A 27,100-nucleotide genomic window follows, 5' to 3' on the forward strand; every position below is an offset into this window, starting at 1 on the left:
GATGTTAAGGACAGAATGTAGTGCCTATTTTCATGTTCAAAATAGTTTTTTTTTCCTTCAATTTTTGACAGGGAAAAATTAGCGACTTAGTGAATTCAAAACTAATCCCAATTCCTCCTCTCTGAAATCCGACTTGCATGTTGCGTTACCGTTCAAATTGTCAACATGTATGTGCGTTTACAAGATTACAATGCATTAAAGTGTTAATATGTATAAGGTCACACTGTTCAGCTCTTTGGGTTCAATTTTTATTTTTATCTATCGACCTTGAAAATCTATGCTTGGGACAAAATTTTGATAAAAAGTCAATAAATTCTTATACCAACATCCAAATGGCAGGTAGAAAAAATAAAACAAACCATTAAAAAAGAACAATTTTTTATTTACAAAACTAGACAGGATTTTTACAATATGAGACAATAAAATTTTAAAAATTAAAGAGAACAAATTTACGTCATTAGTATTTACAAAAACATAAACATGAAAGTGATCACAGAAAACAAGAGAGAAATCGCTGAGACAAAAATGAAAAACGTTATTTTAGCTGTTTGCAAGATGACTCATTTTTCTTCGAGCAAATTAGCAGAAGCAGTGCGCTTTAACTGAAAAAGACAAGAAAGAAAAAAAACATAAGACGTTCACCTCTTTCACTTCTAAATCTGGTAGGTATATATTTAGGTTGAAAAAGGCATAATTTCTTCCAATGGGTAAAAATCCAAGGTTTGGAGAAAAATTAAGTATTAGATTTGACTTCACATTTAGTTTTCCAGACAGTAATGAGGATATGCATTTTGAAAATAAAAAAGAAGAAAAATGGTGGATGGCATAATCCAAGACTTGCAAGTTCTATGGTTCCTTCCACTTAGGTCTCAGCAATGGTACAATTTAGCAAGGAGTCAAAATTTTATTCACCATTGATTGGCGGCAGCAAAGTGACTAAGACTAAAGTAGGCATTGCGGAGATTGGTTCACAAAGGCTTTGAAGGAAAATAAGTTTTTTCAGTAAAAACACCATCCTGATTGTTAAAATTATTTGTTTGTGGACTGGACAAGACAAGACTATAAAGAGGAATGGAGTTTGTGATTGGTCGCCTTCATCAATCATCCTCTGTGTCCTGCTCATGTCCGGTATGATCTTCGAGAAACTAAAATTATCTCCAAGTTGCCTTTACTTAGCTGTTAAATACACCCAACAAACGAACGAAGGAACGACGAAGTGTCTGACAAAACTGATCAGTCACATAACTCCATTCTTCTTTAGTCTTGTTTTATTCGGTCACAAAACACAAGATTTCTGTTATTAAACTGCTGTTGTGAAAAGTTAGTATTCGTTTTAATCTTGATACTTATTGCTCATCTTCTGAACCTCTTCATACTGTCAGTGAATCCCAGTTTGTAAAGAATTCAACTCATAAAATTTTAAGTAGAGTTGTTTTGTTTTCTATTTAAAACGTAAAACAGTAGAAAAAAGTACGCAACATTTGATGTGGTTACACTAATTCTGTTTAGACCGTCCATTTTATACATCATTGCCTTTTTAGGGAACATTTAGAGTCAAGAGAAACTTACCACTCAGTGAGGTAGAAAACGCCTGTAATAAAATATGATTCCTAACAGTCCTATTAAAAATGTGCCAACGTAGAGATCCCAATATGGTCCTAGAATATGATGTAAGTCAAAGAAAAACAGCCAATTGAACCATTTGACCTGCAATCAGAAGGATAATAAGGAAGTTTCAGAACAAATTTTGAAAGAGAGGAGGAATCTGGAATCTGGCCCATAAAAAAAGCCACATTCTTTGACAGCCTACATACGGTTGTGTAGTTCACAAAATGATCCAGCTGGAGATGGTTCAAAAGGGTTTCAATGTCAGCTATATTTGAGGTCCTGGCCCGAGATGAAAGAAGAAAAACACTCTAGAAACAAGTTTTTTCTGTATTGATGGTTGTTGCATTAATTCAGGGGGTTAAGGAGAGATTAATTTTGTGATCAGCAGTGCTGAATGGCAAGTAGTGACATCTATATTACTGTACTTCGAAATCTCACCTTGGACTTTTATTTATACAAGGTAACCAATCAACATCCCTTCTTGCAAATTGATGGAATTTATCTTGTCTGCCTGAGGGTTATTTCCACAAAACGAGCGAACGTGTTGGTTAGTTTCCTTTAAATAAATTAAAATAGCTCAATTTTTCCAAAAAAATTTCAATAGGTATTCTTTAAACATATAAATTTTTTGAGCTCAAAAGATTGACAGCAGGCCAAATTCAAAAGTTCTTCTGAAAAGTATCTAGCGCTTGGGCTCTCATGAAAAATATCATGTGAATTTCAAAACTGCACATTACAAGTGAAGTGAAATAGTAAAGAGCCGAAGACAGTGAATTTCAAGTGAGACAAGTCAACAACGAAACCCAAGTGGACGATTGAAATATGGACAAAATTTTAATCGGAGGGCATGTTGCTCTTATGGAAGTCACTCAGATGAACAATAAATGGACAAATTTAACAAAAATCAGCTCGACTGTATTTCATGTATTCTTTTCATAATTTCATTTTTTAATGAATAACTAAATGAAGTCACAATTGAGGCACTGGATGCGAAAAGGGCACTTCTCGGTTGCAGTGTTTCAGTCTCCTCTAATATTTAATTCATTGTAAGGAAAGCGAATGAATCCATTTTACTAAAAATTTTACTGAATATTCCTTCCGATTCTACAATTGTCTATGGAAGGAATTCTGGAAAAATCGTCCATTAAATTCTTCTCCATGGTATTAATTAGCAACAGAGATTCTGAGACACCGTAATCAATGAGTGCCCTTTTCGCATCCAGTGCCTCAATTGGAGATGAATAAAATCTTATAGAAATGTTTAGTAATGCAATACTTCACTATCAATATTTCCTTCAAATTGCACACAAATCTTGAAATTTTTAAAAATGAAAATCCCTCTTCAATATTGTTGGTGCATGATAAGTATTGATCACCTCCCATTCCATTTAATTCATATTTTGACCACCGGTCCAGGTGCAGAGACTCATCAATAAAAGATAGATGGAGAGAGATTCTCATTAATGAAACATTAAATATGTACTTACCTCTTCAAAATATTTAAGACTAAATAGAATTGATAACTTTGCTAAGGCAAGAGCCACAGGAATTTTGGCATCAGCGCTTGTTTCTGCCGCCATATCATAGCAGCGTTTTGCTAAGTAGATATCCTGCAAGAAAAAACAAAATAATGAGGTAAAAATCCACAAAGGATGAATAATTGTTCGTCTTGAAGCACTTGAATGGAATTTTTAATGGGCAGTAAGTATTCAATACCTTACCTTTTACTTCAATGAGAGTATTCTGCTGATGCTACGACAGATTACATTTACCAAATACATGAGTAGTATTATTGCTTTTGAGCGATTGTCAGATGCTATCCATTCAATTGTTAGTATGTTAGTTAATTTAATCAGACGATCAGCAACTATGGCTAGTTATGTCTGAGTCCGGGGGAATACATTAAATTCTGAGATAGGACACGTATCATTGAAAGCATGATATTTATCATACAAAATAAGTTTTAGGTTAGTCCGTGTTACTGATATAAACTTTGGCTGGAACGAGATCTATGTTAAAATCATTCAAATATTGGGAACATCAATGCCAGGTTAATTGACAGCTCAGAGCTGTCTTTTAAGGTTGATGGGTGAAAAGATGACAAACGACAATATTATTGATACATTTGAGCGTAAACTCACCTTTGTCATTCCTAATCCCTGCTCGTGCATGTACCCTAAATTGAACATAGCTTGCGCATTGTGCTGCTGATCCGATGCCAGCCTGTAGTGCATTGCTGCTACTTCATAGTCGACAGGTGTGCCGAGACCGTAGTAATGATAGTCACCTAATTTGACAATGGCTGCAGAATAACCTTGACCAGCAGCTCGTCCCCAATACATAAGGGCTCGCACGTAGATGTTCTTCTCATCTTCCCACAGGGTCACTTCCTCTGGAAATGTTTAAACAAATTCCACTTCCAATAAAAAATTTGATCAGACGGCCAAGGTCAATAGTTGGAGTGATTATCCTTCGGCTCTGAAGGGTAGCTTAGGATTCAACATGAGTATCTTTAACATTAATTGTTACGGGTTAAAATAAGAAACAAATATTATCTTCAAAGTTTACATACGTTACATAGTTTGACAATTTTAGTGAGTAATTAAGAATTGCTACATCATTGATAGGGCAGATGAAACGAAATACGATATTTTCCCTCATTTTCAAACGCTATGCTTATTTTTAACCTCTAAAGAGGACAATTCTACTTTTCACCTCCTTCAGGAATATCTTAGGACTGAACAAACCTTGAATTTTTGATCTACGCCAATTGCAAAACAAACCTTGAACCTCAAACCTAACCTATTGGTCACCAGTGATTTAAACTTTTCTTCCATTCTAATTTGGTGTTGCAACTTCACTGAGCGTAATGTATCAAAGTATCTCTAAAAATGAGGCTCTGGCGCCTAAAAACTCCGAGTATTAGTCAAAATTTGAGATAATCATGAATACACATAGAGAGGTGATGATATCTCACGACATATAAGCCATTCATTTCCCTAGACAGATAGGTGATTTTGTGAATGAGCCACAAAGAGTGGCCTTTTTGTATTTGCAAATCAAGAGGATTGAAGGTATGAAATAAGAATACTTACGTTTATCTAATAAAAATGCTGCATTACTTTGCGCAACTTCATAGCCTAACTCTGCCATGTAGGCATACATTACATATGCTTCATTAATGTAGCCTTTACGATACAGATTGTGCGCTATCATAAGTTTCTCACCCCACTTTCCTCTTTCTGCAACATTCTTGTACAGCTGGGGAAAAAATAGAAAACAAAAATAAATTAGAGAAAGTATGATCAAATTTTTTCATAATAATAAAAATTGAAAGTTACGTATTATTGAACGACATTAAGACTCTCTCTGGTCTTATTAAAAATGAAAGTGGATCACTGGAAGGTACCAAACAAACAGTATTAATTGAAAGGGTTAATTTTCTTTCAAAAGAATAAAACGTGGACAGAGACAGAGACAAAATTAGAATCTGAGATACATATTTTTCAACTTTGGCCATCAATCGCCTTGCCGTGACAAACAGAGAGTGCTGCATGAATTTTCAGAGGATGGTACGATTTCATCAATTGCCCACTTCGAATAGAAATTAAATACTCAAAGCTTTATCAATTTTTCTAATCTCTTCTAAAGGCATTTTGAGGAAAGCAGTTTTTCCTGTGGCTGGACAGGAATCTCTGTTTAAAGAGGAAACAATAAAAAGACTAACCTCAACAGCTGTGGAACAAGATCGCATGACACCAGTCCCAGTTGCGTGCATTTGAGCCAAGTTGTAGAACGCCAGAACATGGCCTGACTGAGATGCATGACTAAAATATTTATTTGCTAATTTGTAATCTCGCCGTGTTCCTAGACCATCTGAAAATCAAAAGAAAATTTCCATTCTTTAATAAACGACTTCAAGCGAAGAAAAGATTAAAATATTCAATAATTTTGACAAAAATTTACGGACTGCTCGCAAATCTTTTGGGCCAAAATGACGAAAAATTTCTCATTCTGTTGATTGAAAGTGAGCTAAGATGAGTAAAAAGTACAAAAAAGGGGCAATCTTGTTATTCACTTTAGGTTTGACTCAGAAAATCTAATTTTTTCAAAAAGCGAACCAAACATCTCCAATAATTTAAAATTAATTAAAATGTCATTTCACAGAATAGGACAACATGTTGTCAGCACCATCTTTGTTTAACACAGGTTGACAGTTAAGCGCAACTTGTAAAGGGATTTTTTTTTTACCAGGAATGGAGAACTGAGCGCACGAGGTTGAAATCTAATTTAAACTGGAAAGGACCCCACACACCTCTCATGGAAGCTGCACCATGACGGATTGCCTTCTGACTTAAGTCATTCGATTCTCCTCAAGATGCTGATCAAAAGTTATATGTGCGCCTTATAACTTTCTACGATGCACCGTTTTTGCAAAAATCGCAAGAGAAGATTCAATTATTCGGCGACTATGAATAAAAAAGAACAAAGCATTTGAGGACAGGCTCGATGTAAATAAGGAAAAAGCGTAGCGCCTGTCCGTCTTCTTATCTGTACCGGCCGACTCAGGTGCTATCTCCCTCCCGCACTCGCCCGGTAGACGTTCAGACTTTCCTGTTCTTATGCTCCTCAAGAATCTGATTTGGATGGTCGAGCAAAACGGCGAGCGGAATCCGAGATAAGACTGCCGCTCAGTGCGGGAGTTCCCCTGATTTGTTCACTCGAGTACTGAAATGAGGAATCTTTCTGGCTTTTCATCGCCGAATAATTGAATCTTCTCTTAGGTTTTTTGCGAAATCGGTGCATCGTAGAAAGTTGGCGCACATATGACTTTTGATCAGCATCTTGAGGAGAATCGAATGACATAAGTCAGAAGGCAATCCGTCATGGTGCAGCTTTCCATAAGAGGTGTGCGGGGTCCTTTGTATTGTATTACCTGAATTTTTCGGTTTCATTGCTTTTCACCCACTCAAACAAAAACGAAAACCAAAATTTGAATGAAATAATTTTTTGTCAAAATTAAGAGTATGCCAAAAGAAAACGAATGAAAAATAATTCATGAGAGTACTTACTAAAGTACATAACACCCAACTGAAGTTGCCCATCAACCCAGCCTTGATCAGCAGCTTGAGAAAAATAACGATGAGCTATTTTGTAGTCTTTCTCAACTCCGCGACCCTCCAGATACATCAGTCCTAGCCCCGCTTGTCCAACTGGATTGTTCAAATCTGCTGCCTTTTTAAAATATTTAAAGGCAGTTTGATTATCCTGCTTGATTGCATTCCCATGGCCTTCTAAATAGATCTGGAAAAAAAAATTATCAACATGAAAAATTTATCAACAAGCTTTTCAAAACATTATTTTCGGAAAAAGAAAGACAATCCCTCTGTGCCTCTTTTTCTTTCCAAAAATTCCGCACTTTGATGAGAATGGTCTAATGGGAATTCAACCCATCAATTTCATTTCAATGAAAGTTCATGGAAATATCAACGTCCACCTATTAACTTAAGAAGATCACAAAATAAAATTTTCCTGAAGAAAAAAGACACCTTCCCCAAAATGCCAACAGCCATGGACAAGATAATTAAACTGTTACAGCAAGAAAATATTCCATGACTGTACAGTGAGATTGATACTAAAGTGATACTCGCAAGTGATACTCTCTTAAGTTTTATGCAGGTTTCTTAGAATTTTATGGGGTGACCTGAAGATTACAGTTTATTCTTCAGAAGGATCGACAATAGGTGGTATGTTAATGAAATTCAAACAAAATTAAATCGACAATTCAAACCAGGATTTGACAAATTTTATCCTTTGTCAGATCACCTCAAATGGGAATAATCAAATTGATGACCATGACCAGCCACAGTGACATTATGTTGTCACATTGTGCAGAGTACTCTCAGATTAGAGGAAAGAAACTTTCTGAGTTAAGTTTTCTGTTGACAAGATTTTGTTTCCTGTTCAGTGCAAGATTAGTTACATCAAATTACAAAGACAACTGAGGACATGATCACGTCTTGTCATCATTGTTTGGACCCATAAATAGATTAAAGTAGCTTCTCAGGGTGTCTGATATTTTCCTGATATTTTATAAAAAATTCCTGATCTTTTAATTTTGAAAATTCCTAATATTTTCCTGGTTTTTGATGAAGCCTATACTATACGACACAAGCACTACGGGTGAGGAATTATCGGAAACAAAGACAGCACGACGACTCCTGGCATGGTAGATAAAAAGCAGTAAGATTTCTTCGCTGAGGAGATTCGCGTAAGAAAAATTCCTGATAAAACGTCCGATTTTTCCGATTTTCCTGATTTTTTCCTGATTGACCAAAATTCCTGATACTTTCCAGTTTTTCTCGGTTTTTCCTGGTGCTAGACACCCGGTTCATGTCTTTCTGCTTCCAGCCTTGAAGAGGTCATGAAAAACTTGCCTAGCAAAACAATCATGAGGCGTAACTAGACCTAAAATATGACCACAGTTGCCTCCCTGATTAATTGTTCGTATTGTGACTCCAAATAGTGAACTATATCTCTCCGAGGGCAAATCAGTGTCTCTACATATAATGTCTTCATTTTTCAATTCCTTAACTTTCCCTGACCACTTCTGCTTTTTCCTGGCTCCAAAATTTCCAAATCCTCTGACTTTCCCTGTTCTTTGATCAAAATCTCCACTACATTCTAGATTCGAATTGAGGAGAAAGGCACTTAGAAAAATTGCTCTTATATGTACAATCACAAATGGCATCGGCTGAAGTTGCCGAGCCAACGCTCTACTTGCTAATTCTCTGACTTTTCTAGATTTTTTAGTTGACAGCAAACCCTCCACGTAGTGCAAATTCAACTTTAGAAAATACTCCTTCTAATATGAAAGTCCTCCATAACTAAAACACCTGACGTCATCATGCCTGGTCTCTGGTCATCAAAATGCCATGAAAAATGGTCAAAAAAAAAGAGAAAAACTTCTTACGAATACACCGAAATGTGCTATGTAAATTGAATGACACGCAGAAATAAACTGATCAAGAGGGAACTGAAACATACTTTGCCTAGAAAAGCCATGGCAATTGGATTTCCTGCTTCTGCTGCTGGAATGAAATACTGTAATGCTTTTTGAACATCTAATGGAACGCCTCGTCCACCTTGATAGTGTAACTGACCCAATCCAACCTGTAAAAAAAAAAAAAAAAAGTTTTAAAAAATATGGAAGTTTTAACAAAAAAAGAGGTTTTTCTACTAAAATTCAAGAGATACTTAAAACAATCTATCTGTTATGTTTGCAAAAGCTTGAAAGTATTCTCATTTACTCTTTGAAACTTCAAGAATTGAGTTGAGACGGCAGAAGAGGCTTGCATACCCTACAATAAAATCTCTGACTTTCTTGTCAAACATGCCTTATTACAGGTGATTCAGGATGCCACCCTTAATATGAATGGGCCAGGCTTGCATACCCTACAATAAAATCTCTGACTTTCTTGTCAAACATGCCTTATTACAGGTGATTCAGGATGCCACCCTTAATATGAATGGGCCTGTTGCGCTGGTCACAAAATCGAGTTTTGATGCTTCATTCAAGTAGATCAACTAAAAATAATAAGATCTGTCGAAACAGCAACTTTCTAAGATCAATATGAGCCGAGATATCATCCTTGGAAAAGTCAGGTTTTTGACATCATCAAACGCGGTAGTGCCTAACATGGTATGTACTACCGCGGTAGATGACGTCATAAATTGAATTTTTCAAGGCGCAATATCTCAGTTAATATTCAACCTGGAAAGTTGCTGGGTGGACAGACCTTATCATTTTTAGTTGATCTGAAAGAATAAAGCATCAAACATGATTTTGTGACCAGCGTAACTTACCCATTAAACATTAGCATGTCAACTTGTTCATTTCTCATCTTTAAAAACTCCAAATAAACAGGACTAAAATTTAATGACTCATGGATGTATGAAGAGAAATTCATACTTCAATAACTGGACAGAATTTAACAGAAACCCACTACGTCACATCAAGTTTAAACCTAGAAAAATGAGTTTATGAAATTATATTCCTCCTTAGGACTCGATGTTAAAAACAAACTTCCATCATTGTTTTCACATTTGAAATATTTTTTCTCAAATTAGAATTTTTGACAAGAAAAAATTTACGATTTCTCAAATTCAAAATTAGTCTTGACGTCACTTTCTTCAAAATGCGAGTTGATGCCTTTCTGTTAAACTCGGCCCAATTGTGGTAAAATGAATTTTTGCTTCGGCCTTTCCTCCTGAGCCAAATTGCTCTACTCTGTATAGGGGACACAGATTAAAATGTTATGTAGGACTGAAGAGAATGTAGAATTATTAGAAACTTAGGTACAGAACGAAGATGGAAAAGCTTACTTGAGCCTTGACATCCCCTTTTTCGGCTAGCAGCTGGTAGTACTCCACCAGGTCATTTTCTAGAATTCCCGTGTTGTATCCACTATTTTCAGCTTCTTCCAGGAGTCGTATTCTTTGTACCATGGGACCGCCAGACAGAGAAACATCCTTGGCGACTAAAGTAAATAAGTACAAATGTATGAATAAAAGGAAGGGACTTCACTAATTTATTTGGCTGGACATGCAATCCATCCTAATGAGCTGCATAATTGCTAACCCTTTTCAGCAAGAATCAAGTCAAGTAGATCTGGGACGCTGAAGGTTTCGATATTTAAATTAATTTTCAGATAGTTCTTTGAAAACTTGATCAGGTAATGAACTTTTACCCTCTCATTTTCCCTCTTTTGAGACCAAGGGAGACCAAAAGGAAAATTTACAACGTCATCGTGAAGGGTATCGTAACTTACGAGAGTTAGGTCTGGCAACTCAAGAAAAGAACTGAAGACATGCTTAGGGCAACTGAGATGGACTTTTGGCGAAGGTCTGCTGGGATATCAAGAAGAGAACGTGTCCGCAATGAAAGGGTACGCGAGATAATGGGTGTGGAGAAGGACATCGTGCACGATATCAGGTCCAAGCAGTTGGTCTGGTATGGACATGTGCGAAGGATGGCAGATGATCGGTTGCCCAAGCAGGTCTTCGATTGGGTTCCTCCCGGAAGGCGACGGCGTGGACGTCCTGTGAAAGGTTGGCGACAAGGGGTGGAGGAGGAGATCAGGAGGTGCCAATTGCCTGATGATCTCTGGGAGGATAGGGGGCAATGGCGATTGGGCGTCGCAGAGCGCAAGGCGGCGCTATAAAAGCGACTTTATGTATGTATTTTCCCTCTTTGCTGACAGAAAACGCTTTGGGGACGCATTTAAAATACCTTACTTATTCTTATTTTTTTTTCATTCATTAATGCAAATAAATCTAGGTGCTACATATCTCGAAAATTAATATTAAACCAAGTTTTCTAAAGTGTGAGACCTGGAGCAGAGCTACTGTTTGTCGATCAATTTACCAGACTGGAAAAATGGTGACCCCATAAAGTTAAGTAGCAGCTGTTCACTTTAGCATTTAGTGGGAGTGCAGAAAGTTCCAAGCCTTTCCTTATTTTCATCGGGTATTTTGATAAATTTTCCCTGAAGACTTTTAAAAAAAAAACCTCTCCCTGAGTAAGTGACATTCCTGCCTCAAAAGAGGTCAAACATTACGTAAAAACTAAAATGTCCAAAAAATACAATAAAAACCACAACATAACAGAACGACTTGAACAAATTTTAGGTGTCTTGAATGAAAGATGCTAGATTTTCTGAATAAACTGCACAACAGTAAAAAAAATAACTAAAAAATGTATCTTGCCTAATTGGACTACATTTTGCAAAAAGGAACTAAGAGCATTCAATGTTGCTCAGATTGTACAACTTAAATCCTTTCAAAAAAATTACAGAAATCACGAAGAAAATTGCATTTACGGAGGTAATTTTCGTCGTAAATTTCTAGTTTACAGGGAGTAAAGATAAAACTTGTTTAACTGATCAGCTTCTAGTTGCAAGGTGAAAAAAGTTACACAATCTTAGCGAAATTGGAATGCTTGTGGTCCCTTTTTGCAAAATGCAATCCAACTCTCAGTCTATAAAAAATTCAGCCTACCCCGTTTTTGTTTGGTTCTTCTAGGGTTCTACTGTTTACCACAACTGGCACACAAAAGTGCTGCTTGCTCCTTTGGGAAATTGTTGAACTCCTGGTTTTTTCCTCGCTGCTTTGGGGTCAACGAGAAATGCGGCTTAAGGATTTTACTCAAGGGTTTTGTTCTGACTATACATACCATCATTTGCGACGAGACGATAAAAGTCAAGGGCTCTCTCACAGCTATTTTGGACAGTGGCACCGGCAAAGTATCGGTAACCAAGGGCCATCCGGGCTCCAGTGCTTCCGCTGATTGCTGCAAATGTGTAGTAAACCAATGCTTTGGCTTGATCCGCTTTCACACCGATCCCCGATGCATGCAAGAATCCTAGCGCCTGAAATGAAATAGAGAAAAATTTAAAGAAATGTAAGTATTTAAATCTGATAAACTGAGAATTCATTCATTACATGTTAGCCTTCTATAATGAAATGAATACTCTGCATTTGTTAATTTTATAAAGCTTTTTTTGTTAGGATACTGAATGAGGAGCAATATGTCTATCACGAATAATTCAGTGGAAAATTAGAGCAGTGCAAATCATGTTTTCCAGTGCAAAAATCAAGCAAGCACAATAATAAACAAAATGAAGATAAGCATGAATTTTTGCACTTCAGGACTTTCTTGGTTGAGATTGATTATTGCCCAGTCAAAAATAATACGTTTTACAATTTCAAAACACACTGATTTCTAGATAAGTTGTTTCAAGTTGAATGGAAAAAATGACGTTCATCAAAATATTACCATGGTGTTCTAAGGTATCGCAAGTGCCAAATTTTACATTAACAAGATGTTTTGTCTTTGATTAGAGATAAAATAGACGCATCTAAACGTAAATTCTGATTGTTATTAAAATTTTGAATTGAATTACAATGGCAAAGGCAAAGTCCGGAGAAAGGGAAGATCTCCAAGCTGTTCAGGATTTTTCCTCTGGAGGGGACTGGAAAATTTTCTCCAAAAAAAGTCATTTTTCAAGAGTATCTGGAATTTTTTACGTTTAGCTCCGTGCCTCTTCATGAGATTCTGGCTACGCTACTTATTGTACAATGGTAATGATTCACTTTGTCTTTTTTGTAATGTGCTCTCGCCAAAATCTATTTTTACTCAACACCTGATTGATGAATGATAAGAGTAAATTAACGTGAATCTTAGAACAGTACTTTACGACGCATTGTGCACAATATGAAACTTTGAATGAAGCATAAAAAAGAAGAGCGGTGTTTTACTTATGATAGTAATACTAATTGTGTTACAAATTCTTCTCTTATTTTTGGATGGATGAGAAATGCTGTTATTGCAGGAAAAATTTTGGCATCAAAAGAAAACGTTAGGAGTAAACGGTCAGCAACTTACTAATTGAGCTTCTGGATTATTTTGAGCCGCCAATTCTGAGAATATCTGGACCGCCTTTGGTATGTTTTGTTCTAGTGTGCCAAAGAGTTTTGACCAAGCTATGTGTAGCTTAGCATTCACATTTCCCAGAGCACTCGAGACTTCCAATAAAGAATATGCTGCGACGTAGTCAGGTTTTCGCTCAGCCAGAATAGCTTCTGCTTTCTCAAAGTTTTCTTTCCCTGCAAGTAAATAAAATTGTTAAAACTTTTTGTCAAAAGAAATGATATTTTGAACCGCAGCAAAGATTCAATCTAAGTAAAAAAAATTCTTACCACGTCACAAAATCTGAAGAATTTAGTCGACTATTAGATGATAACCATTTTCATAAAAATATTGGTTCTTATGCATTGGAAAATAGGTGACAGGATGTGAACAGTTAAAATGAGTGCCAGTCCAGTTTCGGATCTCAGCTAAAAATATAGTGGAATCTAGTACCATTAAAATGAAATCAAATCAGAAAATTGTTTGAAGGAGGGAGGGGGACTCTCTTTCAGGAGTAAAGAAAGTGCTCAGTCGAACCTAATCAATCGCAGTAGAAATGTAAAGACACCTGAGAAGGAGAAAAAAATAAGGATGCAGAGGGCATTCAGAATTTTTTTCCCATTAAAAATCAGTAATATTTTCTCCTATGGATGTGCTACTTTGTATGATAGAAACTATTAAATGGGTTATTTTTTGAGAGGGAAACTACGGTGCCCGATATTTTTCGCGAAGAAAACTGTGTAACGTGTTCTTTCATACAAAGAAAATAGCAAAGCGCTCAGTTCTGCGTAAGCAGCAATGTGAAAGCAAAGACCTTGTGGAAGAGAACTTAATCTGGCCTCTCGTACTTTCTTATAAAATACTCTTTGAACATTTTTGGCAGGATTTACTCCAATAGACACCTCTTCTCATCCAACTCCCCAGGTGTAATATGCTTTACTTCTTCGGTCCATCGAATTTCCTCAAATTAGATAGATATACATTAAATACCTTACTGATAATTAGTGATCATTTTTACTACATTTGAAATGACCATCCATGCGAAATTTTCCACAAAAACAGCTAACCAATCGACATCCAAACAATTGAATCTGTCATTTCCAAAAGACTTAAGCATAAGTACCAGAAATGATATTACAAGAATAACAATAGAAACTGTATTGTTTGACCAATTTCAGGTTAGATTATTGAGTAAAATGCTTTGATATTTTAGAGCTTCGAGATTTAGACCCAATACACCTATATAAATAGTTTTTTACTGTTATTCTCATATTTTTTATTCTGGTCTTTTAATCTTTTTGAGAATGACCGATTTAATAGCATTCTTTATGACTAAGAGGAAACAAGTCTTATAGGTAACACCTACTGTAAAAATAAAAGATAGAGATTTGGATTGCAAATTGCAAAGAATCTTTCAAAGTCTCTTCTGATTTTTTTTTTTTTTTTTTTTTTTTTTTTTTTTTTTTTTTTACTACTTCAAATAGCCCACAAGGGCTAGTCCTGCACTTTGATCCCGTCCTTCCTCCAGTCCCAGGCAACCATTGTCTGAGACCATCAAACTTGGGTCGCCTGGCCGGGAATCAAACCCAGGGCCTCCCGATCATAGAGCTAGCGCTACAACCACTACAACATAGGAGGCCGCCAAAATGCGAGATGAGAAATTCTTTTTGTTCCTGGGAATATTATGGAACATAAGCGAATGTAACCTTACCCAATTTTTCTTCTTCACTTAACACATGTGTAGTCACAGGCTCTTCAGCAGCATCATCATTGACTGCTTTGAAATTGTCCATTTTCGTATCAATTCCAAGGGCTTCGAGGGCTTCATTGACCTCCTCGTCTGGTTTCGGAATCCTGTCTTCTCGAGACGCAACATGCTCATTCCAGTACTTTCGATCCAGTCGCTCCAACAATTTCTTCCTTGGCTCCTCGTCTTTTTTGAAGCATATTGCCGTAGACATCCGGATTGGAAAATCCACTAGAAAGAGCCTCGGTCATGCTTTCTTTCTTGAGAATTCTCCCCTCTATCTCTTTCAATTCTTTCATCGTTAGGATCATTTTCTTCAACTGCTCGATGACAGGACGAACATGATTGTTACTGCCTGAGCCGAGTGGTCCTTTTTCAAGTTCCTCCAGGAGGTTAAGCTTTTTTTGAATAAGTTCAATTTGCTGAAACGTATCCTCTTTCTCTGACTGTTTCTGTTCACCAAGCTTCCCATAAAAGTCCACCTGTTTATTTGAAACATCTCGGAGCCATTCGTTTACACTTATTGGCTGATTTTGAATGGAGATGATTTCTCCTTCTCTTCCTTTTCGAAAAATTCTCTCTCTTCTGCAGGCAATTCCTTTAAAATTCGGTCATACAGAGCCCGAGCAGCGACCACCCAGGACTTCTCACCAAACTTGTCGGCATCTTCCATTTCATTTTTATTACTGACATCGGCAAATTTCTGAAATGAGCTCTCTAGGATTTTATCATTCCTTTCTTTTAATTTTTTGGCGGCTAGGATGATTTCTTTCAGCTGGTTGATAACATTGCTTGTACTGGGCCCTCTTCTCTAGGAGCATTATCAAAATTTTTGAGCAGATCAAGTTTCTTTTTCAAAATCTCGACTTGGCTGCCAATATCATGAGCTTCTTTATGTTTCCTTTTAACTTCTTCGTAAAGATCCTTTACTGACTGAGAGCTCACATCTTCAGAAACCTTTTCTTCCTCATTTTCATCCGACACCTCGGAGAAAACTTCGACTCTTGGTTCTGTTCTAAGTGAGTTTTGGTCTTCATTTCTGTTAGCTTCAGCTGCCTGTGCTTCAATGAAGTCCAGGGACTCCTGTCTCTTGCTTTTGCTATTATCATTGCTGTTTCCAATATTACTGCTATCTTCAGACGCTGATAAAATGATTGAGCAGGAACTTAAAAGAAAGAGGAAGATCAGTCTGTGCATTCTCTTCATTTTGTGCTCTGAAACAAATAGTACAAAAAGACAGAAATTAAACTCTGAGGAAATAAAAAACTCAGAAAAATACGTATCAACTTCTAACATGTCCAATAGATGAGCTTGTTGTAGACAAGTCAGTTTTCAAAGTTCTGTTTCTAAATACATATACTATTCCACAAAAGTCACTGCCTTTAACAAGGATGTATGGAACCCTCGGCAAGGAGACTCCGGGATATGTTCACCAAAATCGTGAAAAAAAACTTCTGGGGGCGAGTAGAAATATTTTCTTGTGGCAAAATTACAATATTCTGAACTAATACCAAAATACCACATTTACATATAATTTTTGGTACAAAACGGTTCTATTGGAGTCTCTTTCGAGAGGTGCACTCCTTGCACCCAGCGCCACAATAGTTGTGAGACAATCTTCCGTCTGCGCACACTACATGCGATAGCAACTCTCACACAGCCTACTGCTCCATAAACTGCTAGTGCTGCTACAGAGTTACTTCTCAAATAGTTCTCTGCGCTATAAGATGAAGAGGTTACTTGGAGTCCCTCGCCTGATGCTACATAGCTGAAAATTTGATGGTCTTCAGATGAGTTAACGCAATTCAAATTTTTGCCTCTACCTTTAGAAGTGAAGAAGTTCTTCCAATTCTGTTGGTGATTGGTCTAGTCATAAAATTATGAGGTGATAAAACCCTTCATTGTGTTGAACATACGAGGGCATTTCCACTGGTTGTTGGAGAGTATGCAGGAAAAAATTATTGCTGAGGCTTGGAATTTAAAGACTAGTAAATTTAAAGAATTGAAGCATTAGAAGACTTTACTTACTAGAACATTACAATCAGTAGAACAGCAACAATAGTTTCAAAAAAAGAGAAAAGGCAGCACCAGAGTCTTGATACACATCATTACGTACCGAAGAAAGTACTACATGGAATGTGCTAATGAAATTAATGGTACAAAAACATTGTGCTGAACTTCACTTAATAAATGCTAGGTTCTCAGTATCCACTATATAATAAAATAAAAGGCAAATAAATGAGACATTTGGGATTGGATTTCAGGGTATTCGCGTTCTATTACTTCTATTATTTTGTTGTGACATCACTACCAAAACATCAGCGGGTTCTATGGAGATAAAAGCATCTAGTGGTAACACTCCTGACGCCGATCATCGATTTTGCAGGTATTATAGTAGGGTAACCTCGAGCTCTAGTGCTTATTGCCTCGCTGATCGCTCCTAGAGCGGGTACTCCAGACGAGAATTTTGGGTTACCTCGGCGCGGCGGGACGTTTGAATTGCCGTGTATTTTAATGGGCGGTTACCACTTTTTCCATCAAGTATCTTAATATCTTATGACACAAAGTTTTGAACGCCGTCTAGTTTGCTCTAATAAAGACAGGTTAAATTCCGATTTTGTGGAGCGGTTTTGAGCTCACGCAAGTGTTTCTAAACGAAATTGTCCCTTAAAGTCACCTCTGCCGAAGCGCTGTTTTTAGCGCGAATTTTGAATATCACGCTCTCGTATGAAGCTAGCCTCATGGAGGATGCTCCTATTTAAATGAGATGAAATCGAACTGCTTTAAATATTTTAATTTTGTAATTCTTTTTACTTTCACCAATATGTTGTATTAAAGTGATTTTTATTACATAATCTTCATAATTTTAAAGGGGATTTAAGAAAAAATTATTATCTCACCGAAACGTTCGTAAGTTTCTTGATTATTTTAATGTTGCGAGTGAATTTCTTGGGAGTTGGGCTTCATGCCTTACATTAATATTAATGAATATGATTTTGCTGTTTTTGTGAGGTTTATTGAAAGACACCATAACTGCAATGCTATGTAGGCAGAATAGTCTGTGTGTTGGTACACGTCTCAACATTTGGAAACTTGAGAAATATGAGTTTTCTTTTAACCTTTTCTGAGTAACTTTGTCCAAGGGAACATACTTACTTATTGGGAAGCAATTTACCCTCCTCCCATCCTCTATGGTAAAACCTGGTTAATGAAGCTTAACATGTGAATCTTTTCTTCATTACGAACTGTCACAACTGCCAACACTTACCCACGACTGGCTATTTTACTGGACTGATAGAAAATTAATTTGAAATCATGAATTGATAGTTGGTTCGATTTTTCCTTTTTTATTTTTTTTAAAGAACCCTGCATGCAAAATTTTTCAGCCACTTCTTGCACAATCACCCTAACAGGCTAATGCCATCAAGGTAAATGTTTCGAAAGAATCAATCAAAATTCGAAAAAGAAATGAATGATGATAACTGAAAAAAATCCAAATCGTTGCCATTCATACATTTGATTTATTTTTCACTTAACATACAGATAAGGCAATGTTGGTTTAAGAGAAGTACTTGACATGAGACAGATTAGAAAATATGAGTATTCAAGATTTGAAACATAGATACATTTAATTTCGACAAATTGCCATTAGGTACAACACAAAGCAAAACAAATATTCCCAATTCACTGGGTCGCCTTTGCACAAGTTTCATTGCTAAGAAAAGTATATGGCAAGGATTATAGGGACAGAGGACTGACAAACAACTCAACTACGTACCAAGGTTCTCATTTATATTAACTTAATTTACTGTAAAACATTGCGTTGGTTCCAAAAAACTGAATAGTTTTGGATTTGAGGTAAGTAACATGAGCCTCACAATAAAGCAGAGGAACTTTCGCAACTGAAATGAAGGTACTTAAACACTATTTCCAACAAACTGAATAGTTTTGGATGTGAGGTAAGTAGCATGAGACTCACAATGAAGCAGAGGAACTTTCGCAACTGAAATGTGGGAACTTTAACACCATTTTACCAACCTCAGCCTTAATAACAATAAAACAGAACTTTTAAACGACTCAAGACTAACAATCGAGCAGAGGTACTTTGACATATGAAACATATCTACTTAAAAACTATTTCAACGTATTTACATAACGGCGAAAAAACCCATCAGTCTTAATAACAGTGAAAGAGGACTTTCAAACATCTCAAGACTAACAATAGAGCGGAGGTGTTTTGAAAAAAAAAATAATTATTTAAAAACTATTTTAACGTATTTACATGACAGCGCACCAATAAAAGGTAGGAATCACTCTTGATTACAGTGAAAGAGGACTTTTAAACGTCTCAAGACTAATAAAACAACAGAGGTACTTCGACATATGAAACAAACTTAGAAGCTATTTTAACGTATTTACATGACAGCGCACCAATGAAAGGAAGGAATCACTCTTGATCACAGTAAAAGAGGACTTTTAAACGATTCAAGACTAATAAAACAACAGAGGTACTTTGACAAATGAAACAAACTTAGAAATTATTTTAACGTATTTACATGACAGCGCACCAATGAAAGGAAGGAATCACTCTTGATCACAGTAAAAGAGGACTTTTAAACGATTCAAGACTAATAAAACAACAGAGGTACTTTGACAAATGAAACAAACTTAGAAACTATTTTAACGTATTTACATGACAGCGCACCAATGGAAGGAAGGAATCACTCTTGATCACAGTAAAAGAGGACTTTTAAACGATTCAAGACTAATGAAACAACAGAGGTACTTTGACAAATTAAACATACTTAAAAACTATTTCAACGTAATTACATGACAGCGCACCGAAAGGAAAAAAAAAATCAGTCTTACTAACAGTAAAAGAGAACTTTTAAACGACTCAAGACTAACAATTGAGCGGAGGTACTTTGACAAATGAAATTTAGGTAAATAATTAAAAATTATTTCAACGTATTTACATGACAGCGCACCAAAAAAAAAGGCAGTCTTATTAACAGTAAAAGAGGACTTTTAAATGACTAAAGACTAACAATTGGGCGGAGGTACTTTGACAAATGAAACGTAGGTAATTATTTCAACGTATTTACATGACAGCGCACCAAAAAAAGAAAGAATCAGTCTTAATAACAGTAAAAGGGGACTTTTAAATGACTTAAGATTAATAGTGGCGCAGAGGTACTTTGACATATGAAACATACTGAAGAACTATTTCAACGTATTTACATGACAATAAAAACAAAGGAGAAGTCATCAGTCTTAATAATCAGTAATGCAGGAATTTTAAACAACTCAAGACTAGTAATAGATCAGACTTTGACAAATAATTAGTATATAAAAAATATTTCAACTTATTTACAAAGCAGTGCACCCAAAAAAGGAGGAATAAGTCTTAATCAAAGTAAAATAGGACTTTTACACGATTTAAGACTAATAATACTGGAGTGCTTGAAAACTATTTTACTACATTTACATGGCAAAGCACCGAAAAAACAGAAAAAAAAACGATCCGTCTTCATTTGCCGAGAACTTTGATTGTGGTTGTAAAAAAATTTATATAGGAAGAATGAGAGTTTTGACTCAAGTTTATAAGATCTAGGTTTAACTCTGAGAGAGAACTTTCAAACAATCAAGGTAGATTAAATTCCTTGTGTCAAGAATAATTGTGAAATATTATTGAACAATGCACCAAAAATACCTATCTCGATTCGATGAAGAATTTTTATGAACATGTGCAAGACTGGTAATTTATGAACTGGGACAAGGTTAGCAATAGCTGTGGTAACAAATGAACTTAGATTGTAGCATCAAGAAAATGCTAGTGGCAAAAAGTCATGAGATTCAAAGTGCCTGATATGAGGACAGCAACATTAGTCTTTCGGGAGAATATAGTTATTATTCAGTATTTTACACATTTTCAGGGTTTGAGAGGCAGTAGCACGACTGCGTCCCCCTTTACGTTTCTTCCTTACTTCTGTATTTATTTTACGGTTGGTTATTCGTAGCAGGAAGTTAAACCTAGATCTTATAAACTTGTGACAAAACTCTCTGAAGAAACGACAATCGCACAACGGCTCTCCGCAACTGCTTATGCACTCCTGAATAATGTGGTCCATGATGTTCAATGAAAATTTTGTTAGGGTTTTCATTTCCCTGCGGCAAATTATTTCTAGTTTTTGGCCGACGACAAAAAGAGGCATTGGAGTATAATGAAGGCCACCCTTGTCACGACAAGCTGTGTAAATGCTCTCATGCAGAGGCAGGTCTCCCCTGAAGTATGGACAGTTGCTGCAGGCAAACTTCTTCAAGCGTGAAATCATGTGTCCAACAGCATCAGATAGAGCCTGTTCCTCCAAGGGCTCCAAAGTTTCTGATGGTGGGTGAACAGGAAAATTCAACTCTTTTGACAGCTCCTTGTAAATTACTTCTTCTTCATTTGTGGTTTCCTTGTTACTGTCACTGGCAATATTCACTGTTCCTTGAAACTGCAGTTGTTTCTTGCTCTTCTTTTCTTCATCTCCAGATTTTACTTCTCCCGGAACTTTAGCTCGCTTAGCTTTCAAATCATCATCTAATAATGATCGTCTCTTCAGGGCCTGTTTATTTCGTTTAATAGGTGACTTTAAAATGTCCAGATGGTGTTTGTCTCCATCATTTGCATAATTTGACTTTTTAACATCTTTTGTGAATTGCGAAAAGCACAAAAGTCTAACTGCCCTGAGAGCTTGTAAGGCAGATGGACATATAGAACCTTTACACCGAATAACAGAGAAAATATTCTCAACTCCATCTTGCAAGGTCCTTGAGCCTAAGAAGCAATCTATTTGTCTTGTAAAGAGTAATTTCTCGCTTAAAGAGAGGAAACTGAAGTTGGTTAAAATTATGCCAGCTTGAAACGGTTTCCATTTATTATCGGAAGTTCTCAGGCCTCGAAAAATGTCACTGACATGGCTGATTATTCGCTTCTTATGGGGAAAGTTCTTCCTGTTGATGGAATCTTGGAACCTCCTTGATGACATGATGCCATACCATTCACTGATTTTTTTAATGAACCAGATGGTTGTCCTTGCCTCTTCAGAGATGAGGTTGCGGATGACAGCGGTTTCTAGGGCAGCAGCTACTTCAAGCGAGAAAATTGAGGTGGCTAAGCCTACCCTCATTTTTTCATAATGTGAAGGCGATAATAAGTCGGTTGTCAGGTAAGGGGCTAATTGAAACACTGACTCTTCCTCACTCCGGACATCAATAAATTCATAAAGCCACTTGTGGGAGACAGGGGCATTTGGTAAATTGAATTTCCTCAGTAACTCAGGAGGTAGGTTAAAATCATGTTTCAAGAAGCCTGTTTTTAAATTCTTCAACAAGTGTGCAGCATCCGCAAAAAAATAGAACTCATCATTAGGCCTTGTTGGGTGCGGGATAGAAAATTTCTCTGAGACATACTTTCCATTTTTTTGGTTTTCCGGTTTTCTGGTTTGGTTTTCTTGGTTATTTGACTGCTGTTGTTGTTCAGATCCTTTGCTGCTTGTCTCCTGGTTAGCTTTGTCTCTTTTCTTTTTTTTCCCGATTTTCTTCTCCTTCCTCCTGCCTGCAGTTATTATTCCCGCCTCTTTCCAAACAGCACGATTTGAAGAGCCCATATCATTAACTTGACCATGCGCATAGTAGTCTGCTCCCTCGATGGATTTAATTCCTTCCAAGACAAAATTCCAAACCTCAGAGGGGGGCGGAGCAGCTGCAGTTGTAAGATGCCAGCCAATAACTTGCTTCCACTTCGTTGTGATCCCACGCGCTACAAGAAGCAACAATTTGCAGGCAACTTTACTTTTGTCTCCAAGGGTTGCGTAGCCTATATTTTCCTTCTGCCCTTGGTCGTAATCTATCCTCTCTGTTATTTCCATTTCATCTATGGAAAGAAAGCATTGCCTTTCAGATTTCTTCATTGTAGCTGCTTTTTGCTTCAGCAAAAAAATTATTTTGCTTGAGATTCCACATTTTAAAGGGAGCTTTTGAACCCGCTCACACAGAGTTGAGTAGGCCATTAATGGATAACCTTGGCTCCTTAAAAATTCATAGCCAGTCTTACCACATGCAAAACGGACCTGCAAGCATTTTTTCACCGTCTCCTTTGACCACTTTGAGACCTTTTTCCCTGCTAACCGTTGAATTTCATCCTGATTAAAGTTGCTGGTTGTCGCCTTTAATCTAGTTATTTCTGTCTTCAGCCGGTAATTTTCTCTGGTGACCGTACTTTTTTCCCTCTCAAGTTGCTCAATTCTTTCACTCAGTTGGTCTACGGTAAGCCCATTTAAATGATCCGCCGATGCCTGTCAAGAAACCAAAAACACACTAAGTATTATTCTGGAGCAACAACATAATGTTAAAATTTACTGACTTAAGATGACTTGAAATTTTCGCCATATTACATCACTTACGATAAGCTTCTCGGACGTTCCAATACACTTGGTCACTATAGAACAAAAGAGAGACATGACATTCAAAGATGCAAGGTCCTAATTTTCTCATCAATCGAGCTTGTCAGATTAAATTTTTCCTAGTTTCGCTAAGTTCTTCGACCCAAATGACAGGGATTTACTCTGAAACACACCCCCCCCCCCCCCCCCACAGGTGAAATCTTGTTAAAGTAAGTGGAACTTTCAGCTCCATGTAGGGGTAACTTGAATGGCAAATTTGAAAGAGAACACATATCCATCTGGCATTGCTCAAATTGTGCACTTTTCTGTCTGTTTCTCTACCTTATTCTTTTTTACCCTCTTTTTCTGCCTAGAGTTTACTTCTTTTGTTTATGGTAATGTCGGTGAAATTTGTGAAAAATTAAAAGAATTTTCAGTGGTGTAAAGGATTCGACAAATTGCACAATCTTTGTGGTAAGAGACATGGACAAGACCGTGGTCAAGTTTTCGGTCAAGATGGACATGTGTGTTTTTTCAAATTAGCCATTCAATTTTCATAAAGTTTCAAAAATGAGCTTTGCATTTTGGTACATCAGACGTTCATTAATTTTACTGCAATAAAGAAACTATTAGGTATTGTAGGATTTTACCAAATAAGGAAATACTTACACAGACATTCATGTGTTCAGGACCAACAGAAACACGAATTGCCCCGTCAGGACTGGAGGTTTCTTCAGTAGCATTATCAACAATTATCTGTTCAGTTCCATTATCAACAATTATCTCTTCAGCACCATCATCAACAATTATCTCTTCAGCACCATTATCAACAATCATCTCTTCAGTTTCATCATCAAAAATCGTATCTTCAGTACCATAATTAAAAATCACCTCTTCATTTACATCATCCAAAACCATACCTGCTTCGGCTTCAAAACATTCTTCCTGCAACAAAGAGGGAAAAATGATTGACAGATATAGTTTCGTCACACATACGGCTCTATGTACCCACAATATATATTTACTAGGGGGCTCTGCTCCTCGCTGCTATGCGGCCCAACCTCCGAGGGTGCTTCGCGCTGGACACTCATGGGTGAAAAGCATAAACTGAAGAACAGCGGGCTCAGCTACAGTCAATATCTGTTGATAGCAACAAGAATCATGAAAATAGACAAACTAAAGGCCCAGTAGATACAAGAACGAACTGGGACAAGAAATAAAGATTTGAGGGGTCAGACAGCTAATAGTAATGATAATTGATGCAACAACTCCTCTTTGAGTCTGCACGGCTACTCATGTTACGTAGCATAAATTTCGACAACCACAAGAATACTGATGAGGCAGATAAATTTAACTTGTACATACACTGGTAGTGCAGTTCTATCAATATTCAATCATTGTTTGGCACAGGCTTACTTAATCAGTTACGGGGCATCGTCATGTGAAGAAATTTTTTCTCACACGGACCACCACAATTTCTTGACTTGGGCTCATTTGACTCGATTTACTTTAAAATTATTATGATGGTAGACTTACGATGGAATTAATATCAAGAACTAGCGCTTGTTGTTCGCCACCACTCACTTGTACTTCTTCATTGATTGCCGTCAATATAGAACATAGCTCTGCTTCACCGATTTCCTCATGCTGCACTTCCCTTGTCTCTTTGACTAGATACTTATCCTGCAAAGCAATAGAAGAAACATAACAATTTTCATTTTTCATGAATTTCTGATACAGAACCCCTGACGTTGTCTACTAGAGAGGTATGAGGTTCTTTTCTTTACAGCTAGTAGCAACAGCTCACTCAATCACTTTAACTTATCGCAAATTTACCTATTCCTTCAACATAAAATTGGACCTGGATCATTAATAAGTAATAAGTTAGACGGGGGGAAAATCATGGAAAAATGCTTATCTGTGAAGAAATGGTCAATTAAACCATGAGATTAAAAATACTCACCAAGGTTGGCTCATCCAAAGATTCACATTGATTTATCGTGTGAGTGGGGAACACAAGAGGAACAGCATCTGGCCGCAACCGACTTTCATTGATATCATCATACTGGCTTTTAGGGAAGTGGCACTGTGAAAGAGTAAGAAAGGAAAAATGTCACTCATAGAAATAAACAAAGCAAACATTTACCCCAAATGCAGGGACAGTCTAAGAACATCTTGCGACAGCTAAATGCCCCCAGGAGAGATATACAATGTATAGCGAACAGGGAGAGCGTCAATAGACAGCCAAATTTTTTATACATGGAGAGGAGCAAATTAGATATTCTAATCTTAACTTCTTTCAGACAAATTGAATTCAAAAATGGAAGGACTTTACTAGACATTCATTGAAATGAAGAGTTCCTGACTGGAAATGAGAAGTAACCATGTAAGAAATCTTTTCTTTATAATGTAGCAAAGGATTGGCCAAAAGCTGGCAACACTAGAGATTCTTGCTCGCATTGCGTAAATATAACATTACATGAAGTGATCGGCTGTGCATGAAGTACAGCAACAAATTCATAGACTCTCCTCAATGGAAAGCACATTTGATAAACTTACAATAGTATGCATCAGACGCAAAATTACAATCATGTACTGATAATCTGATTCCGAATCAAGTTCACGAATGCTTGTGATGGCTCAGAGATAAAACCAGTTGCAGTTCGATTATCTGGATTAAACAGAGGCAGAGTATGAAAAGGAAATATTAAGCATACTTACGGCACAAATGCGATGGAAACTTTTCCGCGTGAAATTTTTCCTCCGAAGCATTTGTTCCCACACTTTCGCTCTCACCTCATTTACAGGAAATCTTTTTAATTTGCAATTCTTGGCATTGTGCGAGCATTGCACTGCGCAGCACGTAGCAGGCATGGTACTTATAGATTAAAAAAATAATTCAGAAACAGTTATTACATGACTAGATTTAACAATAAAATTTAAACGAACACTTCAACAAAACTTCAACACATGGCACATGAATATGATAACAAGGAAACATAACCTCAAACCTTCAGTCGTATGACAAGATGGCGTCGCATTGGGTTACCTGCCATAAGAAGTGAGGATCTGGAGTACCCACTCTAGGAGCGAGAAGCAAAGCAATAAGCACTGGAGTTCGAGGTTACCCTAGTATTTTGCACAGCCATCTTTTTTTCACTTATTTTTAGAAGAAGACAAAGATAAAGCTCATTTGGGCTCATTCTTGATTTTTACGAAGAAATAATTTTTTTATTTATAAATTCATTTAACCCAATAGAATAAATCTCAAAATGGACGGAGTAAAAGAAAGATACGAAATCAACAACAAGAGCTAGACGAGAACATGATATTAGTCTTTGACCATCGGGCCCGTCCTTGATGACTCCACTACAGATTTTTACATTCTATGGTTGTAACCTCTAAATTAAGATTGAGCGTTTTTGCAGGCAAAGACCCCCTACGATGTGCAGGCGATCACAGAGCGGGAGTAGCTGTGGAGCGTGCGTGCAGCTCGCTCGGACTCCTGATTTCTGCTCTGTTGCTCTCTCCTCTCCCCTACTCTTTTGTTTGCTCCTAATGGCGCCAAGCACAAATTTCACTCGCGGAGAAAAATTAAACTGCTCAGCTCAGGAATAGGCATTTTTGATTGAGATTAAATTTCTAAACGAGTCCAATCCAAGTCAACCAGGGTAATTCTCAAAATACTTGGCAAGATACCTATTTTTCTGATATAATTTAAGGATATAATATAATTATTGACATAATTATTATGATATAATTTATTTAAGGATTGAGGATGGAGAATCTTTAGAATTTATTGAGAAATCACAAGCTTGTGTGGGGGCCCCAGCGTTCTGAGGCATT

At 36.8% G+C, this 27,100-nt stretch overlaps 2 protein-coding genes across 2 annotated transcripts; both read right to left on the minus strand.

Annotated features, from left to right (window-relative positions):
* Nucleotides 1-361: 361 nt before the first annotated feature.
* Nucleotides 362-17,138, minus strand: LOC109033944 (protein sel-1 homolog 1). The gene is made up of 13 exons (XM_019046807.2): nucleotides 16,854-17,138; nucleotides 14,790-16,039; nucleotides 13,055-13,275; nucleotides 11,843-12,038; nucleotides 9,994-10,148; nucleotides 8,656-8,781; nucleotides 6,681-6,912; nucleotides 5,336-5,484; nucleotides 4,704-4,869; nucleotides 3,750-4,000; nucleotides 3,096-3,218; nucleotides 1,570-1,707; nucleotides 362-602 (listed from the first exon to the last, which is right to left on the minus strand). Exons 2-12 carry the CDS (start codon nucleotides 15,037-15,039, stop codon nucleotides 1,573-1,575), a joined length of 2,004 nt encoding a protein of 667 aa, XP_018902352.2. The 5' UTR covers nucleotides 15,040-16,039; nucleotides 16,854-17,138; the 3' UTR covers nucleotides 362-602; nucleotides 1,570-1,572.
* LOC109033410 (uncharacterized) lies at nucleotides 15,597-26,393 on the minus strand. Its single transcript, XM_072303581.1, has 6 exons — nucleotides 25,976-26,393; nucleotides 25,218-25,340; nucleotides 24,791-24,937; nucleotides 23,924-24,199; nucleotides 20,830-23,167; nucleotides 15,597-16,039 (listed from the first exon to the last, which is right to left on the minus strand). Exons 1-6 carry the CDS (start codon nucleotides 26,126-26,128, stop codon nucleotides 15,597-15,599), a joined length of 3,480 nt encoding a protein of 1,159 aa, XP_072159682.1. The 5' UTR covers nucleotides 26,129-26,393.
* Nucleotides 26,394-27,100: the final 707 nt, after the last annotated feature.

This window comes from Bemisia tabaci, chromosome 8 (genome assembly GCF_918797505.1).
Source record: "Bemisia tabaci chromosome 8, PGI_BMITA_v3".
Classification (NCBI taxonomy): Eukaryota; Metazoa; Arthropoda; class Insecta; order Hemiptera; family Aleyrodidae; genus Bemisia; species Bemisia tabaci.

What these genes read in the sequence shown, in the direction of transcription:
- LOC109033410 (XM_072303581.1), bottom strand. Translation starts at nt 26,128, where the DNA reads ATGCCTGCTACGTGCTGCGCAGTGCAATGCTCGCACAATGCCAAGAAT. An exon ending in GTTTCCATCGCATTTGTGCC is followed by an intron (nt 25,341 to 25,975) that starts GTAAGTATGCTT and finishes ACTCTTTCACAG; the next exon opens with TGCCACTTCCCTAAAAGCCA. An exon ending in CTGAACACATGAATGTCTGT is followed by an intron (nt 23,168 to 23,923) that starts GTAAGTATTTCC and finishes GTTTCTTGACAG; the next exon opens with GCATCGGCGGATCATTTAAA.
- LOC109033944 (XM_019046807.2), bottom strand. Translation starts at nt 15,039, where the DNA reads ATGTCTACGGCAATATGCTTCAAAAAAGACGAGGAGCCAAGGAAGAAA. An exon ending in TCGTCTCGTCGCAAATGATG is followed by an intron (nt 10,149 to 11,842) that starts GTATGTATAGTC and finishes TATTTACTTTAG; the next exon opens with TCGCCAAGGATGTTTCTCTG. An exon ending in CCATGGCTTTTCTAGGCAAA is followed by an intron (nt 6,913 to 8,655) that starts GTATGTTTCAGT and finishes TTTTTTTTCCAG; the next exon opens with ATCTATTTAGAAGGCCATGG.